Source organism: Hemitrygon akajei, chromosome 25, assembly GCF_048418815.1.
Source record: "Hemitrygon akajei chromosome 25, sHemAka1.3, whole genome shotgun sequence".
NCBI classification, from domain to species: domain Eukaryota; kingdom Metazoa; phylum Chordata; class Chondrichthyes; order Myliobatiformes; family Dasyatidae; genus Hemitrygon; species Hemitrygon akajei.
In genome coordinates this window covers 32,509,802-32,532,406 of record NC_133148.1, presented here as the reverse complement: position 1 = coordinate 32,532,406, position 22,605 = coordinate 32,509,802, and the positions used below count along the sequence as shown (strand labels likewise).

Here is a 22,605-nt window from a genome sequence, read left to right as displayed (position 1 = left end):
CTGGAACCACCGGAGCAGGCCGCAGCCTCAGCCTCCATTCACCACACAGCAGAGCAAAGTGTCATGAGGCCTGGAGCAGGCCTCAGCCTCAGCGAGCAGAATCAGACCGACCCTTGCCTCCGGTCCCAACACTCTGCACCCTCTCAGCACTGTCCCAGGGCCCCTGCGTAAGTGTGGTCAGGCGGGTGGGGGGGGCGCGGGGGTGTGAAATTGCCTGTTTCCCTCCCCATCTCAACCTTGCCTTGTGCTGAAACTCGTGCTGTCGCTGCTTTGGGATCTTGCTGTGTTCACGGGCTGCACGGGAGCGCAGTGGTTAGCTAGCACGATCACCGATCGGGGTTCGAATCCCAAGTGGTCTGTAAGGTGTTTGTACGTTCTGTCCATGACCACCTGGGATTTATCGGGCTCTTCAGCTTCCTCATCCATTCCAAGGACATTGGGCTAAGGTCAGTGAGTTGTGGGCATTCCATGTGAGCACCAGTAGAGGCTGCTCCCGGCTCAATCCTCGCTGATTCCATTTGACGCAGGGGCACATTTCACTGCGTATTTCAATGTACGTTTGACAAATATAGTTCATCTTTTAAAGGGACTTGGGACTTGTGGGGGATTCCCCAAAGGTTAATCTGCAGGTTGAGCCTATGGTGAGGAAGGCAAATGCAATGTTAGCGTTCATTTCAAGAAGACTAGAATATAAAAGTAAAGGTGTAATGTTGAGATTTTTTAAAGGCCTCACTTGGAGTATTGTGAGCAGTTTTGGGCCCCTTAACTCAGAAAGGATGTGCTGAAACTGGATTGAGTTCAAAGGAGGTTCACAAAAATAATTCCAGATTTGAATGGCTTGTCACATGAAGAACGTTTGACGGCTCTGGGCCTGTACTCACTGGATTTCAAAAAAATGAGGGGTGACCTCATTGAAACCTACCAGATGGTGAAAGGCCTTGATAGAGTGGATGTGGAGAGGGTGTTTCCTATGGTGGGGGGGGGGGGGTCGTCTAAAATCAGAGGACACAGCCTCAGAAATAGAGGGGCATCCTTTTAAAATGGAGACGAGGAGGAATTTCTTCCTGGTGAATCTGTGGAGTTAGTTGCCACAGGCGGCTGTGGAGGCCAAGTCTTTATATCTAAGGCAGAGGTTGATAGATTCTTGATTGGTCAGGGCATGAAGGGACACGGGGAGAAGGCAGGAGATTGGGGTTGAGAAGGAAAATGGATCAACCATGATGAAATGGTGGAGAAGACTCGGTTAAGCAAAATGGCCTGATTCCGCTCCTATATCTTATGCTCATACAAATTTTTTAACCTTTAAAGAGCTGCTGTGCCTACACTGCCTTGCATAAACACTTCACTAGCTTTAGAATCACCTGGGATTCCAAACAGCGCTATAAAAATGCAACATGCTGTTGCTATAAGTGGAACTGGAGGGAGAGTCCATGTCTTTACCTCTTCACTGTGTTTAAGAAGGGAAGGAGGTGTTAGAGTTACTGCCGTACTGGCCTATATTACACTCCACTGTAAACTGGTAATTCTTGTCAAGGTTGGCCTGGTTGCAAGAGGAGAGGCCAGATTGGCTATGGGTAATGAAGCCTTGGCTGGGGTGTGAGTATAAGGCCCAGGCTGGGGTGTGACTGTAAGGCCCAGGCTGGGTGTGAATGTAAGGCCTAGGCTGGGTGTGACTGTAAGGCCCAGGCTGGGATGTGAGTGTAAGGCCCAGGCTGGGTGTGAATGTAAGGCCCAGGCTGGGTGTGACTGCAAGGCCCAGGCTGGGTGTGACTGTAAGGCCCAGGCTGGGTGTGACTGTAAGGCCCAGGCTGGGATGTGAGTGTAAGGCCCAGGCTGGGTGTGAGTGGGAAGGGCTGGCCAGGATAGATGGAATCATTGATTTACACTCAAATTTTAATGTCTACATTGTGTTGTTACATTAAGGTCTGCAGGGAGACAGGGGAGAGTCAGGATGGGGGGGCTGTAATTGAGTTGGTAGAGTCCCTGGTTAAATTGGAGACACCACAAAAGAGGTCAGTGACGTTCCCTACCAATAACATGCTTCTCTCTTTCTCTGCTTTCCAGCTGATTTTGGGATTTCGGCACAAATTACTGCCACGTTTGCCCGAAGAATGTCTTTCATCGGAACACCGTACTGGTAAGAGTGGGACCAGAACTTTGAGAGGCCGAGGGTGGCTTGGCAATTTCGTAGAATGGCAAGTGGAGACGGGTTCTGAGGGAGAGGATGTTTTTTTTTTAAATTTTGGAATATGAATTAAGTTAATGTGGGCATTATTAGAGTTTTGTCTGGGCAAAACTTTTTCTCACAGTTATCGCCTCAACAACCCAGCAAAGAGAGGTTGATAAGCCCCCCCCCCCCCCCCGACTGAAATGCACACGTAGGAATTCAGGACCAATCAGACAACATAGGTGTCCAGATCCCCAAAGCAATGATCCCCAAAGACAACAACGACAACACAGGACATTGAAAGTGCCGTGCTAATTAAGTGATCCCAAATTGAATAAAAGTGATAAATACAAAGAGAGTTTGACAATGCCCATGATCCCAAATGAGATGAAAAACCAGACTGAGTCCGAAGACAAACAATTTGTCGTAAAAGGTCAACAATCCAACGAACGCCGCATACACGAAGTGACGCCGAGAAAATACAATGCACATACTAAATCTTGACGAACTGAAATTACTCACAATACACAAGACGAATTTGGCCTGAGTTTCACTGGAGAAGGAACCACAACAGCCCCACAGAGAGAGGTTGCCGTTCCCCCCCCACCCCCACCCCCGAAATACACCCTGGAGCATGTAGCAATTCAGGGCCACTCAGACGACACAGGTGTCCAGACAAAGCAGTAATTCCCAAAGACAACAACGAGACAGAGCTTTCCGGGAGCTCAGGAAATGCAGCTACGATCTACACAAGGTCATCAAGGCAGCGAAACGACAATACAGGGACAAGATCCAGACGCAGCTCTCCATCGGCAACACACGCAGCTAATGGCAAGGTCTGCACACCATCGCAGACTCGAAGCTAAGAGCAGTGGAGTTTCCAACATGGCCGCCTCTCTCCCAGACGAGCTACGTCTTTTTTTACGCTCCGTTCGATGTCGCCAGCACTGAGCCCCCCGAGGAGAGCTGCTGAAGCGACCTGCAGTGTGGTCACCTCTGATGACTGAGGTACGCAGGTGTTTCCAGCAAGTGGCCAGTCACAGGGCTGCGGGGCCAGGCGGCATCCTGGCAACTGGCTGGTGTGTTCGTGTGTGGCATCCGTTGGTCTCGAGAGACCATGGATCTGCGCCTGGAGTTTCCAGGGCGCAGGCCTGAGCAGGGATGTATGGGAGACCAGCAGTTGCCCAAGCTGCAGGCCTTCCCCTCTCCACGCCACCGATGTTGTCCAAGGGAAGGGCACTAGGACCCATACAGCTTGGCACTGGTGTCGTCGCAGAGCAACGTGTTGCTAAGTGCCTTGCTCAAGGACACAAACACGCTGTCTCAGCTGAGGCTCGAACCAGTGACTTTCAGGTTACTAGTCTGATGCCTTGCCCACTAGGCCATGCGCCAACACAGGTGTGTTTACAGACATTTTTAATCTCTCCCTCTCCCAGTGTAGAGTGCCCTCCTGCTTCAAAACATCCACCATTGTCCCTGTATGTAAGAAAAACCAAGGTAACACGTCTGAATCCCTGTTGCACTCACCTCAATAATAGGCAACTGCTTCGAGAGGCTGATCAAGGCCTACATCTGCAGTATTCTACTCCCCACACTGAACCTCCTACAGTTCACCTACTAACACAACCAATTGACAGATGACGCAATAGCCACAGCTCTTCACACCATCCTTACACATCTGGAGAAGGATGCTTATGTGAGAATGCTGTTCTTGTGCTACAGCTCGGTATTCGACGCCATAATTCCCTCCAGGCTCGACAAGAAGCTCAGAGACCTCGGCCTTCACCCTGCCTTGTGCAGCTGGATCCTGGACTTCCTGTCAGATCGCCTCTGCCCCTCTGACCCTCAACACAGGAGCCCCTCAGGGCTGTGTCCTAAGCCCCCTCCTTTATTCCCTGTATACCCCATGACTGTGTTGCCACCCACAGCTCCAATCTGCTAATTAAACTTGCTGACGACACTACACTGATCGGTCTAATCTCAAATAATAATGAGGCAACTACAGAGAAGAAGTCATCACCCTGACACAGTGGTGTCAAGAAAACAACCTCTCCCTCAATGTTGCAAAAACAAAGGAGCTGGTAGTGGATTACAGGAGGAATGGAGACAGGATCACCCCTATTGACATCAATGGATCTGGGGTTGAGAGGGTGAACAGCTTTAAGTTCCTCGGTATACTATACACATCACCGAGGATCTCACATGGTCTGTACATACCGGCTGTGTGGTGAAAAAGGCACAACAGTGCCTCTTTTACCTCAGACAATTGATGAAGTTGAGTCCGTAAATCCTAAGGACGTTCTACAGGGGCACAATTGACTGGCTGCATCACTGCCTGGTATGGGAACTGTACTTCCCTCAATCGCAGGACTCTGCAGAGAGTGGTGCAGACAGCCCAGCGCATCCGTAGATGTGAACTTCCCACTATTCAGGACACTTACAGTGACAGGTGTGTAAAAAGGGCCCGAAGGATCATTGGGGACCGGAGTCACCCCAACCACAAACTGTTCCAGCTGCTACCATCCGGGAGTCGGTACCGCAGCATAAAAGCCAGGACCAACAGGCTCGGTGACAACGTCTTCCACCAGGCCATCAGACTGATAAATTCACCTTGACACAACTGTATTTCTAAGCTATATTGACTGTCCTGTTGTACATACTATTTATTACAAATTACTATAAATTACACATTCATACGGAGACGTGATGTAAAGATTCTTAGGTATGTGAAGAATGTAAGAAATAAAGTCAATTCAATTCATTGAAAATGCCGTGCTAATTAAATGATCCCAAATTGAATATAAGTGATAATTACAAAGAGTTTAACAATCCCCATGATCACAAATGAGATTCCTGCAACACAATGTGAAAACCCAGAGCCAGTCTAAAGACAAACTATTAGACATAAAACAATGCACACCCACAAGGTGACACTGAGAATATACAAGCCACGTACAAACTGAATAAAAATCCCTTTTTTATGATAAAGATGCCTTGTTGTGACACCAATGACCATTCCTTTCTGGGTTCTGCCCACAGGATGGCCCCTGAAGTTGCTGCTGTGGAGATCAAAGGGGGCTACAACGAGCTCTGTGACATCTGGGCGGTCGGCATCACGGCCATCGAGCTGGCCGAGCTCCAGCCACCCATGTTCGACGTCCATCCTCTGAGGTGGGTGCCTTATCTGCTCCGCAAGAGTCTGCGGATGGACAGCTTTGCAGGACGATTGGCCCACTAGCGCCTCCGTACTTGCCAAAGGATTGTCGTTCAGGTCCTGGACCAAAATTTCTCTCCACCCTGATGGCACCAAGGCCAAAAGGCCAGAGGGCACAGCCTCGGAATAGAGGGCCGCCCATGTAGAGCGGAGACGAGGAGGACTTTTCTTAGCCAGAGGGTGGTGAATGTCTGGGATTTGTTGCCACAGGCGGCTGTGGAGGCCAAGCCGTTGGGTATATTTAAGCCAGAGGTTGATAGACTCTTGGTTAGTCAGGGTGTGAAGGGTTTCGGGGAGAAGGCGGGAAGATTGGACCTGGGGGGGTGGGGGAATGGGTCAGCCATGAGGAAATGTCGGAGCAGAGTCGATGGGCCAAATGGCCTAACTCTGTTCCTATCTCTTCTGGTCATATGAGAGTCATAAAAACAGGCCCTTTGGCCCATCTAGTCCATTCCCAACGGTCTGACAGATGGAGTGCAATGTCGGTAAATGCGAGATCACTCACGGACGGAAAAATTGAAGATCAGATTATTATTTAAAGGGCAAAAGAGTGCAGTTTGATGTGCAGTGGGAGCTGTGCGTGAAACGCTAAAAAGGACTGGTTTGCAGGCGCAACAGGTTATCGAAGAGGCAAATGGAATTGAATTTAAGAGCACTAGATTCTTTTTTATATAAAAAAAAGAGTAGGAGGTTATGTTGCAACTGTACAGGAATCTGGTGAGGCCCTACCTGGAGTAATGTGTGCATTTCTGGTCACCTTACTTGAGGAAAGATATAATGGCTTTCAAGGTGGTGCAGAGAAAGTTCACCAGTTTCATTCCAGAGATGAAGAGATGGTCTAAAAACTGCAGGAGGTCCTTGATCCGCTGGGTACGTGAGGGGAGGCATGGCAAACAGCGTTCCGTTTGATTAAGTATGAGGTGTTGCACTTTGGGAAGTCAAACCAGGGTCAGACTTTCACTCCGAATGATAGGGCCCTGGGGCCTGTTGCAGGGCAGTGCGGCCTAGAAGTGCCGTACCGTGCAAAAAGTCTTGGGCACATGCGCCTGAAGCATTCGCTCAGTCTCGTACTTGCCACCGTGGAGCAGAGAGCGAGGTTGTAAATCTGGGTGAGAACAAAGGATGTTGGCTATGGCGAGGGTGAAGGGCGCGGGACAGGTGGCAGAGAAGGAGTGACGGGGGCGGGTGCAGACACACCCAGCCCTGAGGCACAAGGCAAGGTCGTTTGATTCCAAAACAGTTGTTTTATTGATCATCACAGAATGTCTCTCTGGTGCTTCCTGCTCCCTTCCCCCTTTTCCCATCTCTCCCTGCCCTCGTCCCACTCTCGGTCCACAAAAGAGACCCATATCAGAACCAGGTTTATTATCCTCACATGTGCCATGAAATTTGGGTTTTTTTTTGCAGCAGCGGTACAGTGCGATACATAAAATTACTACAGTACTGTGCAAAAGTCTTAGACACCCGAGCTATACTGATGTGCGTAAGAGTTTTGCTCAGTATTGTACATGGCTCCCTGAAAGTGTTATCACAGGTATCCCATGATTCCTCTGTCCTTCGGGAGTCCAATGAAGAGTTGGCCTCTCTTCCCATCATGCGCCCTGTCCACCTCCAGTGTCTCCTCGTGACGATTGTGGGCGTGTCCTCTTGCTGGCACAGAAGGAGTAGGCCGCAGCTGGAGATCTTCCTCGGCCAAAAATAAGTACAGAGGCTCGTGGCGTGGCCCGACAGCAGCTTGGCGAGATTACGCTCTGTCACGCGCCAGCATTCTCACCCGCACGGGACACGGCTCTGGTGCAGCTTCACCTTGGCGTGGCCGTTGCCGCGAGAGAGCGGCGTCCGCTATCCAAGAACCCTGCCGCCCCAGGTCAAGGCCTCTTCTTCATGACCACCGTTAGTCACAAGGTGGGGAAGCCTCAGGTCCCACAGCACCACGCGCCCTACAGGCTTCCGAACAGGCACTTACCACAGCTCAGAACTGGTTCCACAACCTACGCACACTGTCAAGGACTCTTTAGAACTCAAGTTCTCAGTATTATGTTTTATTTGCACAGTTTGTCGACTGACAGATTTTGTCTGTTTCTGTATTGGTTTTCATAAATTCTATTGTGCTTCTTCCCCCCCCCCCTCCCCCTGGTGAATGCCCGCAAGAAAATGAACCTCAAGTTAGTATATGGTAGCATCCATGTACCATATAGTAAGTTTACTTTGCACTTTGAACTTCAAAGTTTAAAGTAAGTTCATTATTAAAGTGTTCCATACGCAATCTTGTGATTCATCTCCTTGCAGGCAGTCGCAAAGCAAACACAATTGAATTCGCGAAAATCCCCGCACCACAAAGACAGTCGTGCATCCCATGTGCGAAAAAGATAGAGCAAGTTTTGCAGGCATTTTAAAACAAAAAGCAAATGAACCATCCACACAGAGTTCGAACCGCAGAGTCCCCAGAAGTACGTCCGCTGCCCCGAAGTCTGTTCAGCAACTCCATTCGAGCAGGTCAGGAGCCTGCTGGGTGCAGGCCGCAGCCACACAGACACAGGTTCAGAACCAGGATCAGGTTTAATACCAGTATGTCATGAAATCTGTTGAAATTCAGCACTGAGGCGAGCACATTCCCCTGGAGTTGTGATCCCAGCACCGGCTCGTCCTCCGCCCTCAGGCTCAGCATGTAAATCGGCCTAACGGTCTGTTATCCGCCCTCGGGCCTGGGCTCCGCTGCTTTGATCCGGCCCAAAGATTCAGCCAGGGCTCAGGTCTCCCGCTGCAGTTGCCCCCGCATTCTCGAGGGAGCCCAGCTCGCCAAGTATTTCAGGAACATTTGTGTTGTGCAAGACGTGTGCGAGGCCACGCTTGGAGTATGACGTTCAGCTTTGGTTGCCCTGTTGTAGCAAAGACATCATTAAGATGGAAAGAGTGCAAAGGAAGATCTATGAGAATGTTCCCAGGATTCGATGAGTTATTGGGAAAGGTTGGATAGTCTGGCATTTTAGTCCTTTGAACATAGGAGACTGAGGTGACCTTGCAGGGGTGTATAAAATCAAGGGGCACAAAGTTAAGGTGGATGCATGCAACCTTTCTCCCCAGGGAAAGAGGAACCAAGAAGGAGAAGGTATAGGTTTAAGGTGCGAGGGGGGAAGATTTAAAAGGGACATCAGGAGCAACCTCTTCACTCAGAGGTTGGTTCGAGGTACATTTATTATCAAAGTATGCATGCAGTACACAACCCTGAGAATTGTCTTCTCCAGACAGCCACGAAACAAAACTTTGATAACAACTGTACGTTAAACTTTGAAGTTCAAAGCAGAAAGTGAATTTATTACCAAAGTACAAAGATGCTACCAAACACTGCCTAGAAATTCATTTTCTTGCGGGCATTCACCCGGGAAAAAAAACAATAGAATTTATGAAAAACAATACATAAACAGACAACATCATGCACTCCCCCCCCCACCTTCCGCTCATGTGCAAAAAATAAATTGAACCCCCCCTCCCCCCAGTACATACAGAACAGACTGTCATCTGTCCCAGTATAAGGGGAAACCTAGTGACTACTTGTTGGTGGCCAGTGAAATAAAGAAAGCAACTGAGTCCTTCATTAATAACACTTTTTGCGGCAAACGATCATCGCAAACACTCGCCTGTAACGTCCCTTTGGACTTGGAGGCAATTTGACGCAGCAGACCCAGTGGGCCTGATGCCCTGGACAAGGAAAGGCCTGAGGTTCGATTGATTTCAGCCTCGCGCCGAATTGGAAAGGTCAGGTACAGTCCAAATCGAGGCGGTGGGGGTCCAGGCCCCAGAGTGTCTCGAAGCAACTGAACCCGATGCCTGGACGATGATTTCAGCGCCGGGCCAGAGCGAAAGAGTCAGGGTGTCAGGGTGAAAAGGTCAGGGTGTCAGGGCTTGAGGTCAGGGACACTCCGGTTCAGCTCACTGCTTGGCTCTGCACTGAACCGAGGCTGTGGCCTCGTGTCTGTGGACAGACTCGCTTCCCACAGACCTCAGATCTGAACGCTATTTCCCCGCTTTTATTGCTTGCTCGATTTGTTCCGTTTAGTCCCTCTGCACGTTGGGCGTTTGACGGTCCTTTTTTTTAATGGGTTCTTTTGGGTTTTTCGCTTTGAGGCTGCCTGTAAGGAGGCGAACCTCCGGGTTGTATGACGTGTGCGTACTTTAATAACAAATATATTTTGAACTGTGAGGACGTGGTTGAGGCAGGTGCATTAGCAACGTTTTAAAGTTACGCAGACAGGTACATGGTAGGAAAGTTTCAGAGGGAAAAGGGTGAAGGGCCGACAGTGGGATCTGCAGAGATAGGAATCTTGGTTAGTTTAGTCCAGTGGGGCCTACGGGCCTGATTCCCAGCCTTACGACTGGATGAGATGGTGACTGTGCTGTCAAGTGGTGCCCGTGTCGAAACGTCTGCCGCCCACGGAGTGAGGGGGGGTGGGCTGTTCTGCGTATCAACCAGACAGGGCACCAGTGGCGCTTCTTCAATCTGCACCCGCCCACGCTCCTGGGGCTCACCAGGCATCCTGAGACCGTGGGATGCCCAGGAAGTGGTTGTCAGTTTCACAATGAGAAGCTCTGCGTTCGGTCGAACCAGCGCTGGAAAGTTAACTCCTTGCGCGCTGCACCCGGGTCTGTAAGGCAGCAGCACCCACACACGCAACCCCCCCCCGGAGGAAGTCAGCAGGCCAGGTAGGATCTGTGGAGAAGAGTGTAAACCGTCGACATTTTGGGCCGAGGCCCTTCTTCAGGACTGAGGAGGAATGGATACCAGATTAAAAAGATGGGTGGGTGGGGAGAGGAAAGTGATGGGTGAAGCCAGGTGGGTGGGAAAGGTCAAGGGCTGGAGAAGAAGGAATCTGATAGGAGAGGAGAGTGGAAAATAAGAGGAAGGGACCCAGGAGGAAGTAACAGATCTGAACGCTATTTCCTCGCTTTTATTGCTTGCTCAATTTGTTCCTGATGAGAAGAGGGTGGAAGTGAGTCTGTTGTCAGGTCAGCCATGATCTTATTGAATAGTGGAGCAGGCTCAATGGGCCAGATGGCCGACTCCTGCTCCTTATGTTCTTAAGTAAAAGGTCAAAGTGAGGGATAGAGGAAGGGGGGAGCTGAATTTTGTGCACCGGACGGAGAAATCGATATTCGTACCATCAGTTTGGAGGCTACCCAGACGGAATATAAGGTGTTGCTCCTCCGCCCTGAGGTTGGCCTCATCTTGGCACAGGAGGAGGCCGCGGATCAATACATCAGAAGGGAGTGGGATTGGGAATTAAAATGCTTGGCCTTCGGGGAGTCCCGCTTGTGGCGGATGGAGCAGATCTGCTTGATGAAGTTGTTCCCCGCCCCCCCCCCCCAATTCACGATGGGTCTCGTCAACGTAAAGGAGGCCACACCCAGAGCACGGACGCAGTAGAGGACCCCAGCAGGAGAAGACCTGCTTTCTGTGATCTGTAGATTTCCCTGGAGCCTCTTGGCGAACAAAATGTCCGCCAAGTGTAATGCAGGTAGAGAGGTAACTGATCGATGGAAAGCAAGCTCCCGTGATGTGCCAGTGACCAGATAATGGTGTAGAATTATTGGTAAGGTGGCCTCCATCTGTGTCATTGAGACCATAAGACATAGGAGCAGGATTAGGCCATTCAGCCCATCGACTTTGCTCTGCCACCTTGGCTGATTTATTTTCGCTCTCAACTCCATTCTCCTGCTTTCTCCCCGTAACCTTTGATACCCTGACTAATCAAGAACCTCATCTTTAAATATACCCAATGACTTTTCCTCCACAGCTGACCGTGGCAGTGAATACCACGGATTCACCATCCTCCGGCTAAAGAAATTCTTCCTCAGCTCTGTTCTGAAGGGACACGTTACTATTCTGGGGCTGTGCCCTCTGGTCCTAGACCCTCCCACTCCAGGAAGCATCCTCTCTACCCAGGTCTTTCAATATTCAGTCAGTTTCAACAAGTTCCCTCTCATCCTTCTGCACTCCACCGAGCACAGGCCCAGAGCCATCAAATGCTCCTCACACTTTAACCCTTTCATTCCTGGGATTATCCTCGTGACCCGTCAGCCTAACTGGCTCATGTGACCCAGTCCTATTTGCCTCTGTTTAGCCCGGTCCCCTCTACACCCAGGGGTTCCTGACCTTTTTAATGCCGTTAACTGAGGTTTCCGTGGACCCCCAGGTTGGAGGAACCCCTGCCTAAACCTTTTGTATTTATGTATCTGTCGAACTGTCTTTTAAGTGTTATTTCACCTGCTTAAACCACTTCCTCTGGCAGCCGTGCACTCAACACCCTCAGCAGGAAGAAGCTGTCTCACAGGTCCCTTCCCTTTTAAATCTTTCTCCACTTTGGGTAAATCTGGTGCTTAACGCTTTCGTGTTCCCTTTCCCTGGGGGGAAAAGAAATGACTGCGTGATTCCCAAATGCTGCCAGATCACTGGTGGGATTGCTGTGCGCTCTGCTATTGGAGAGTGGAGACTGCCTTTTGATCACTGATGGGATCACTCTGCTATTGGAGAGTGGAGACTGCCTTTTGATCACTGATGGGATCACTCTGCTATTGGAGAGTGGAGACTGCCTTTTGATCACTGATGGGATCACTCTGCTATTGGAGAGTGGAGACTGCCTTTTGATCACTGGTGGGGTCGCTCTCCTGCCTTTCAATTGTCTGCTACTGGAGAGGGGAGAGGGTGCAACTCTGTCTGGAGAATGTTACCCATGTTTTTTGCATTTTAGATAGGGACTTTTACAATATACATTAATGATTTAGATGAAGGGATTAAAAGTAACATTAGCAAATTTGCAGATGACACAAAGCTGGGTGGCAGTGTGAAATGTCAGGAGGATGTTAGGAGAATGCAGGGTGACTTGGACAGGCTGGGTGAGTGGGCAGATGCAGTTTAATGTGGATAAATGTGAGGTTATCCACTTTGGTGGCAAGAACAGGAAGGCAGATTACTATCTGAACGGTGTCAAGTTAGGAAAAGGGGAAGTACAACGAGATCTAGGTGCCCTTGTTCATCAGTCACTGACAGTAAGCATGAAGGTACAGCAGGCAGTGAAGAAAGCTAATGGCATGTTGGCCTTCATAACAAGGGGAGTTGAGTATAGGGGCAAAGAGGTTCTTCTGCAGTTGTACAGGGCCCTGGTGAGACCACACCTGGAGTATTGTGTGCAGTTTTGGTCTCCAAATTTGAGGAAGGACATTCTTGCTATTGAGGGAGTGCAGTGTAGGTTCACGAGGTTGATTCCCGGGATGACGGGACTGTCACATGTTGAAAGATTGGAGCGACTAGGCTTGTATACACTGGAATTTAGAAGGATGAGAGGGGATCTGATTGAAACATATAAGATTATTAAAGGATTGGACACACTAGAGGCAGGAAACATGTTCCCAATGTTGGGGGAGTCCAGAACCAGAGGCCACAGTTTAAGAATAAGGGGTAGGCCATTTAGAACGGAGTTGAGGAAAAACTTTTTCACCCAGAGAGTTGTGGATCGGTGGAATGCTCTGCCTCAGAAGGCAGTGGAGGCCAATTCTCTGGATGCTTTTAAGGAAGAGTTAGATAGAGCTTTTAAAGATAGCAGAGTCAAGGGATATGGGGAGAAGGCAGGAACGGGGTACCGATTGTGGATGATCAGCCAAGATCACAGTGAATGGCGGTGCTGACTCGAAGGGCTGAATGGCCAACTCCTGCACCTACTGTCTTTTGACTTGGATTCTAGACTTTTTTATTTCAGTCTTACAGTTCTTTTTATATTGTGTGTGTTTTTGCCTGATCTTTCTTTGTTTTTTTTGTGTGGGTGGGGAGGGGGATTTGGGATTGATGTGCCTGTTCTATTTTTGTTTGCTTTTTTTTGTGTGGGGAAGGGGATAATCATGCTGCCATTCCTTTCTTTCTTGACTTCATGGCTCTCTGGAGAAGAAGAATTTCAGAGTTGTAAACTTTGATAGTAAATGAAACTTCGTACCTTTTAATTTAAATTGGGACTAATTGCGTGATTTTATACAGCTCTGTGAGGTCGCCGTTAAGCCTCCTTCGTTCCAAGGAATGCAGTCCCAACTTGCCCAATCTCTCCCCTTATCTTTGATTACATTCTCGTGATTTTTCTTCAGGAGCAGGTTCAGATTTATCACGTGTACATCGAAACATTCTGTGTGGTCACAACACACGCAAGATGCTGGAGGAGCTGGGCATGCCAGGCAACGTCTATGGATAAAGAATAAAACAGTCAAGGTTTTGAGCGGGGACCCTTCGTCAGGACTGGAAAGGAACGGGGAAGACACCAGTTTTGGAAAGGTGGGGTGGGAGGGGAAAGGGGACTTGCTAGAAGGTGATTGGTGAAAGGTCCAGGGCTGGAGAGGAAGGAATCTGATAGGAGAGGAGAGTGGACCATAGGAGAAAGGGAAGGAGGAGGGGACTTGGGGGACTATGATGTGTAATCCTGCTGAGGGATCTGAGCCCAAAACATCAACACTGTTTACTCTTTTCCAAAGGATCAGATCTCTACTGACAATGAAGGTCCTCCATCTCTGGTGGACTTCATCGTGCCTGTCACTTCCTCGCGGTTTTCACTACTGCCTGTCATACGAGTCCCGGGTGGAGACTCAGGAATACCGTCACACTCGGATGTCGAAGGATTCTTCATTGCTGTTTCCATTTTACCAGTCAAGGTTGTTAGCCCTGAGCTCAAAACCCTGAACCTGGAGGACAGGTGGACCACTCTCTACCCTTTAACAGTTTGGCCTCTACCCTTTGACCTGTTTGGCATGGGCGACCCTACCAAGAGCCAAAGCATAAAGCCCTGACTCCAGCCAACGTACTCTACGGGTCACCGAGGCACTCGAGCCTCCAAACCCTACGACAGGGTTGTGGTCCTCTTGGAGGAAGGATATAACCATAAGAAATAGGAGAAATAGGAAATTAAAATCATATACATCTCAATGAAGTTCTTCTAAACTCCTGCCCAGCCTCTTTTAAAAGGACAACTGTCTAAATCTCAGTAATTAGTTGTCTTGGAACTCCAGCTTCCTGCAGACCCGTGGATTTCCAGGCACTGGGCTTTGGCTTTTCCAGTGGCTTCACAGAGATTCTTCTTTCCATTTCTTTCTTGCAGTTTATGATATCTTTCCTAAAACATTCATTCATTTGTTCGTTATGCGCCCTGTCTTGACCGTGATTGTTCTTGGCAAATTTTCCCACAGAAGTGTTTAGCCATGGCCTTCCTCTGGGCAGTGTCTTTACAAGACGGATGAACCCCAGCCGTTATCAATGCTCTTCAGAGGTTGTCTGCCTGGCATAGGTGGTGGCATAACCAGGACTTGTGATCTGCACTGGCAGCTCATACGACCGTCCACCGCCTGCTCTCATGGCTTCACATGACCCTGATCAAGGGGCTAAGAAGTTGCTACACCTTGCCCAGGGGTGACCTGCAGGCTAGTAGAGGGAAGGAGCACCTCACACCTCCTTTGGTGGAAACTCTAAGGAGGTCTCCTTCCATCCCAGCACCCTCTTCCTGAAACAGGATGAGCAGAATAATGCACAAAGCTCTGGGGATGGTCTCACCAAAGTAAGTCATCTGAAATTGAGAGGACGAACCGTTGCCAGTAACAGTGAATGTGATGCAAGTGCCTGTGAACTTCCTCAGCTGTTCTAGTGGCTAAGAGTGTTACTGGCTGACTGAATTTTAACACAGAATGTACAGTTCGGCTGGATCTAGGTCATCTAGTGCTTGAAAGGCAAACATTAGCAGGCAAGTGTAGCGATTAAGTCAGGGGACAAGGGGCACGTTGGCTTTTATTGTTACAGCTTAGTACTTAGAAATAGAGAAGTTTTGTTACTGTTATACCAAGTATTGGTGAGACCACATCTGGAGCACTGCAACAGTTTTAGTTCCCTTATCTATATAAAAAAAAGGAACGTTCAGGTTGAAACTCTCTGGTCTGACACCCTTGGGGCCTGATGGGTGCCCGACCACAAAATCTGTTCCTGCCCGTGTTCTGCCAAGCAGGATAGGTGTTCTATTTCTTTTTTTAGCACAAGTCTCTTCAGAGACTGTCCAGTTTATGTAGGGCTTGAAAGATTGATCTGTAACACCCAATTTCCCCTAAATTGGAAAAGCCGTTGGCTGAGTCTGCAGAAGTTGTACGGGTAGTTTAATTTGTGACAGATAACATTAGTGGTCAGCACAACACTTTACAGTACCAGGGACCTGGGTTCAATTCCTGCCGTTACCTGTAAGCTCTCCCTGTGACCGCTGGGTGCTCGGGTTTCCGGTTGGTAGGTGAATTGGTCGTTGTAAATTGTCCTGTCGTTAGGCCAGGGATGAAAGAGGGAATGCGTAATGCGGCTCGTAAGGCCTCAAGCACCTCTCCCGTGCTGTATCCCATTAAATAAATGAATAATCGGAAACACGGGAAGATCTGTAGATCGTCCGCCAGAAAGAGAGGGGTCTCCTGGCGGCCACCCGTTTCAATTCTGCTTCCCAGTCCCATTCCGACATGTCCGTCCACGACCTCCTCTACTACCATGATGAGAACACTCCCAAGTTGGAGGAGCAACGCCCAAGTATTGTGACTGGGTAGCCTCCAACCTGATGGCATGAACATCAATTTCTCGAACTTCTGGTAATTGCTGCCCTCCCTCCTTCACCGTTCCCCCATTGCAGTTTCCCCTCTCACACCTTATCTCCTTCCCTGCCCATCACCTCCCACTGGTGCTTCTCCCCCCTTCCCTTTCTTCCATGGTCTTCTGTCCTCTCCTATCAGATTCCCCCTTCTCCAGCCCTTTATCTCTTTCACCTATCAACCTCCAGCTCTTTACTTCACCTCTCCCCCACTCCTGGTTTCACCTATCACCTACCACCTTGTACTTCTTCCTCCCCTCCTCCTACATTCTTTCACTGACTCCTCATCTTTTTATTCCAGTCCTGATGTAGGGTGTCAGCCGGAAACATCGACTGCTTACTTTTCCTGGCCTGCAGAGTTGCTCCACCATTTTGTGTGTATTTTTTAAATAAGCAATCAGTACAGATATTAGTTAGAGTTATTTAGTTGGCACAGATTGTGCATTACAGAGTCAAATCGTGCCAGACCTCTGGAGTTGCCATACCATTGAATACTGGACGAGCGATTTTCAGTCTATAGTAACATTGGAGGAGGCCAAAGGAGGCTCACTGGGCTAATTCCTGAGATAAGGCGGTTGTCAATCAAAAAAGGTTGTGTTTCATTTCTTTGGAGTTTAGAGGAAACTTATTGTGATGTATATGTTGAAGAGGTTGTCTCTGAGGAAGCAATTGTACAGGCCTTCAGTAGCTATTTTTGTTAGCAATGGAGTTTTAGTGAGAAAATGGACTCCAAAAATGTCTATTCAGGATGATTGGAGCAGTGTTTATCAAATTGTTGTTCCTGAGGTTTACCGGCCTGACACATTGCGTTTGGCTCATGATCATTGCCTTGCTGGTCACTTAGTCATTAAGAAAACTCCCGGGCGAGCCCCCATTATTTTTACAACATTGGCTCTCAGGAAATAACACAAAGGAGTCAGGCCACAACAGGAATGCACTGACAGAAGATATTCATTAAATCAAAGTTATGGTAAAGAGAAAAAGTTTGATGCTGGCTGCAGAGTGGGAGAGATGGAATGGGAGCCACCTTGTTTTTAAGCAGCCCCCAGTAGGTGCTGGCAATGGGAGGGTAATTGCAGGCATCCCAGGGAATTGCAACACAGGTTAAAGAGGAGACACAGGCCAGGAAATGTGCAGGATATAACAATGCCTATTAGGCCGCTTTAGAGGTTAAGATGTTTTCACCGATGGGAGAACCCTGAACCCTTTTTGCAGAGGGTGGTGGATCTTTGGAATTCTTTGTCCATGGAAGCTGGAACATTAGAAATATTTAACGTGGAGGCAGATAGGTGTTTGAACGACGGGGAGCTGTGGGGAACGGGCACAGAACTAGAGTTCAGCCATAGTCATACTCAGTAGTGCGGCAGGCTTGAATTGCCTCTGCTCGATAATATGTTTTATTGTCTGATTTGGAAGAGGTTTATTTGGATGCCAAGTTAAAAACCTGACATGATCCCACGCTTGGGAGGCAACTGGGGCACACAAGAGATTCTGCTGACGCAGGAAATCTCGAGCGATGCGCAGAAAATGCGGGAGGAACTCAGCAGGTCGGGCGGCATCCACAGAGGGGGAGTAAACACAGAGTGTTACAGCACAGAAACAGAATATTTCTTCTACTCAAGACCAGGTGGTCAGGGGACAAATTCTGTTGTGGTCTTCGTCAGCTTGAGCGGGGAAAACGCCTGCAAGCATTCCTCTCCAAAGATGCTGCCTGACCTGCTGAATTCCTCCAGCGCTTTGTGTGTGTTGCTTGGATTTCCAGCATCTGCAGAATCTCTTGTGCTTAGGACAAGTATCAGAATGATTACAAGTAGCTTCATGACTTTCAAGCCCAACTTTCTTGTCTGCAGTGTTCACAGGACAGATTTGCTGACAATTCCCCATATTTCCTTTCTATTTAGAGGCCATTTGGGCCATTTTTTATGCCTTCATTTTAAAAGAAGTCCCTTTTGTTGTATGTTTTGCACTGTACAACTGTATCTGGGGCGTTGCGGCCACGTAGCGGTTTACGCAGCGCTACTACAGCTCGAGGTGCTGGAGTTCAGAGTTCAATCCTGACGTCCTCGGTAAGGAGTCTGTACATCTTCCCTGTGGAATGCTCAGGTTTTCCTCGAGTGCTCCGGTTTCCTCCCACAGTCCAAAGGTGGTCACGGGGAGAACGTACAAACTCCTCACAAACAGCAGTGGGAGTTTTTCTTGGTCTCTCTCTATCTCACTCCCTCCTCCTCCTTCTCTCTAATCGTTTTTGCAGTCTGTGAGACAGCGATTAATATTCTTCGTATTTTTTTCCCTCCAGGGTACTCTTTCTAATGTCCAAAAGTGGCTACCAACCTCCGAAGTTAAAGGATAAAGGGAAATGGTAAGTTTGAAACTGCAAGAACTTTCACTGTGGGTGAAAATATTAAAATATTTACCGTATCTTTGCTATACTTCCTACTTCTGTTGTGATGTGAGGTTTCTGTAAACCTGTTTCCCACAAAACTGTGCATGAATTGTCAGGCACACGCGAGTGAGGGTCACAGCGAGTTCAGCTTGGGGAAACCGTGAAACTGGTAGTATTGGTGGTGCGATTTCCCAGGTCAAGTGTGATGCTTCTCCTAAAGGAGTTGTTTCCTTCATGGAGAGCGTCTGTGCGTGACTGGGTTTAACGCAGGGAGGCTGATGCATGGGCAGACGCCACACGGTCCTTGACAGATCAGGCTCGGGGTCCAGTGCCGTGGAATACAAGATGACTGGGGATCCTTCACTGCTGTCGAGGTGTGTCAATGTTTTCCACCAGCTCCAACGTTGAGGACCTGGTGGGATCGCTCTTTGTCTGGAATCTCCCCTTTGACTTTACCATCATGGGTGACTACTGGAACCTCCCCTTTAACCTTACCATTATGGGTGACTACTGGACCTTCCCCTTTGACCTTACATCATGGGTGACTACTGGAACCTCCCCTTTGACCTTACCATCATGGGTGACTACTGGAACCTCCCCTTTGACCTTACCATCATGGGTCACTACTGGAACCTCCCCTTTGACCTTACCATCATGGTGACACTGCTATGAGATAGGCCCCGGACATCGTCACACCCAGGCTCTCAGGAACTCACAAGCCTCTCCACCAGGACAAGGTGACGATCCTCAGAGAGGGTATTTTTATTTTGAAAGTCAACACTTCTTCCCTGGCAGTGAATTCAAAATCAGGAACGCTTATTGCGAGGAGAAGGATGTTGCCTGGATTGGGGAGCATGCCTTATGAAAATAGTTTGAGCGAACACGGCCTTTTCTCCTTGGAGCGACGGAGGATGAGAGGTGACCTGATAGAGGTGTATAAGATGATGAGAGGCATTGATCGTGTGGATAGTCAGAGGCTTTTTCCCAGGGCTGAAATGGTTGCCAAGGAGGACACAGGTTTAAGGTGCTGGGGAGTAGGTACAGAGGAGATGTCAGGGGTAAGTTTTTTACTCAGAGAGTGGTGAGTGCGTGGAATGGGCTGCCGGCAACGGTGGTGGAGGTGGATGTGATAGGGTCTTTTAAGAGGCTTTTAGATAGGTACATGGAGCTTAGAAAAATAGAGGGCTATAGGTAAGCCTAGTAATTTCTAAGGTAGGGACATGTTCTGCACAACTTTGTGGGCCGAAGGGCCTGTATTATGCTGTAGGTTTTCTATGTTTCTATGTAAACAATTTTCCATGTCTCCTTAGGCCTTCTGCCAAGTGATTGAAGTTACGGTAATTGTTGAGCTGCAGAGAGGTCTTGGCAAGGCGGTTCCTGTAGCTTCTGCTGTCAGGAGGATAAGTTAGGTGTTGGTCTCCATTGCAAGGGTGCTGGAGTGTTGGTCATTACGAGCTGAGATTGTACGGGGCATTTATGAGACTTCGCCTAGAGTACCATACCATGCAAAAAGCCTTAGGCACATGTCTATAGCGAGATTGCCGAAGATTTGTGCACGGTACTGTATTTGTCAATGCAGAGCAGAGAGCGAGTTTGTAAATCCAGTGGCAGCAAAGCTTAGAAACATAGAAAACCTACAGCATGATACAGGCCCTTCGGCCCACAATGCTGTGCTGAACACGTACTTACTTTAGAAATCACCCATAGTCCTCTATTTTTCTGAGCTCCATGTACCATGGATGCTGGGACTGGCAAGGGTGGAGCGCTGTGGGAGGGGTGTGTGGGACAGGTGGCAGAGAAGGAGTATCAGGGGTTGGGGGGTGGTGTGGGTACAGACACAGCCAGCCCTGAGACACCAGGCAAGGTCGTTTGATTCCAAATAATTGGTTTATTGATCATTACAGAATGCCTCTCTGGTGCTTCCCGCTCCCTTCCCCTTTTCCCAACCATGATTCCCCTCTCCCTGCCCCCTTCCCACTCTCAGTCCACAATAGAGACCCAGATCAGAATCAGGTTTATCATCACTCACATAGGTCATGAAATTTGTGTTTTATTTGTGGCAGCAGTACAGTGCAATACATAAAATTACCACAGTATGTGCAAAAGTCTTGGCACCCTAGCTATATTCAGTAAATGTATTTCAACACAAAAGGAGTTAGCACACAAAATGCCGGAGGAACTCAGCAGGTCAGGCAGTTCCTATGGAGGGGAATAAATAGCTAGTGTTTCAGGTTGTGACTCTCCATCAGGACTGGAAATGAAGAGGGAAGATGGCAGAGCAAAGAGGCGGAAGGAGGTTGATGAGTTCAAGCTGACAGGTGAGAGGTGAAGCCAGATGAAGGTGGATGTCGTAAGAAGCTGAGAGCTGATTGGTGGATGAGGTGAAGGGCTGAAGAAGAAGGAATCTGATTGGAGAGGGCAGCAGACCATTGGAGAAAGGGAAGGAGGGAGAGGAGAAGAGGAAGGGATGAGAGGGGAACCAGAATGGGGAGAGTGAGAAGGGGGAGGAGGAGAAATTACTGGAAGGTAGAGAAGTCGATGTGCAAGCAGTGAGGTTGGAGAATACCCAGATGGAATATGCTGATTTGTTGTTGATTTGGCTTATCCACCGGCTCTCACATACAATCACACCAATCCCATTCCCCATGTGTTTATTTCCCTGTACTCCTGCCATCGATCCCCTCTTTTACTCTTACCTGCACAAAGGGGTGACTTACAGCAACCAACGAATCTTCCAGCAGACTTGTGGAACGGGGGAGAGTGCCGGAACGTTTGAGGGACGCCTGCAGGGGGAACGTGTGAACTCCGCACAGACAGCACTGGAGATCAGAACCAAACCCATGACTCAGAAACTTATACTTCACTTTATTGTCACCAAACAATTGATACTAGAGCGTACAATCATCACAGTGATATTTGTTTCTGTGCTTCGCATTCCCTGAAGTACAAATCGAAGTAAATATAATAAAAATTTAAATTATAAATCATAATTAGAAAATAGAAAAGGGAAAGTAAGGTAGTGCAAGTCAGGTCCAGAAATTTGGAAGGTATGGCCCAGATCCGGGTCAGGATCTGTTCAGCAGTCTTATCACAGTTGGAAAGAAGCTGTTCCCAAATCTAGCCGTATGAGTCTTCAAGCTCCTGAGCCTTCTCCCGGAGGGAAGAGGGACAAAAAGTGTGTTGGCTGGGTGGGTCGTGTCCTTGATTATCCTGGCAGCACTGCTCCGACAGCGTGCGGTGTAAAGTGAGTCCAAGGATGGAAGATTGGTTTGTGTGATGTGCTGGGCTGTGTTCACGATCTTCTGCAGCTTCTTCCGGTCTTGGACAGGACAACTTCCATACCAGGTTGTGATGCACCCTAGAAGAATGCTTTCTACGGGACAAATATAAAAATTAGTGAGGGTTTTAGGGGACAGGTCAAATTTCTTCAGCTTTCTCAGGAAGTAAAGGCGTGAGGTACCAGCTGTTGTACCACTGGGTGTCCAGCTTTGGTCTTTGTACCTCCAGTAATGGACCCTGTTCTGGCCTTGGAAGTCCACGAGGACATTTTGCTCCAGTGCTACAGGGCGCAGAGGGGGAAACGTTGGGGCACACCAAACTCAGAGCTGTTCTAGAGAGCCGATCAGGGTGATTGAAACAGCAACCTCCTTAAAAGACTGTTACGACTGTTGTGCAGGAAAGGAGCTGTGAACGAGTGCAGGTTTGCAACAATTGTGGAAGTAGTTTTGAAAGCGAGGGAACCGCTTGCAGTTAGAGAGGAAGCTGGATGTTTGTGGTGTAAAGGGAATTAGACCAAGGCGCACTCAGTGCCCGAGTTATTAGAGACCGCCTACACTTAATAAAGTGGCCACTGAGTTTATGTTTGTGGTCTTTCTTCTGCTGAACTTCGTTCGACGTGTTGTGCATTCAGAGATGCTCTTCTGCACCCCACTGTTGTAATGCGTGGTTATTTGAGTCACTATTGCCTTCCTGTCAGCTTGACCCAGTCTGGCCGTTCTCCTCTGACCTCTCTCTCATTAACAAGGCATTTCCACCCACAGAACTGCCGCGCACTGGATTTTTGTAGTTGTTCTTCTCACCATTCTCTGTCAACTCTAGTGACTGTTGTACGTGAAAATCCCAGGAGGTTCTCAGTTTCTGAGATACTCAAACCACCCCGTCTGGCACCAACAATCATTCCACCGTCAAAGTCACTTAGATCACA

At 48.7% G+C, this 22,605-nt stretch overlaps 1 protein-coding gene across 1 annotated transcript in view; it reads left to right on the top strand.

Moving 5' to 3' along the window:
• Positions 1-22,605, top strand: part of LOC140716267 (mitogen-activated protein kinase kinase kinase kinase 5-like) — a 221,097-nt gene that overhangs the window by 87,177 nt on the left and 111,315 nt on the right. Inside the window, exons 8-10 of the mRNA XM_073028877.1 lie at positions 2,065-2,137; positions 5,207-5,338; positions 18,315-18,377. Of these exons, the coding sequence (XP_072884978.1) occupies positions 2,065-2,137; positions 5,207-5,338; positions 18,315-18,377 (268 nt within the window). The remainder of the gene's footprint in view (positions 1-2,064; positions 2,138-5,206; positions 5,339-18,314; positions 18,378-22,605) is intronic.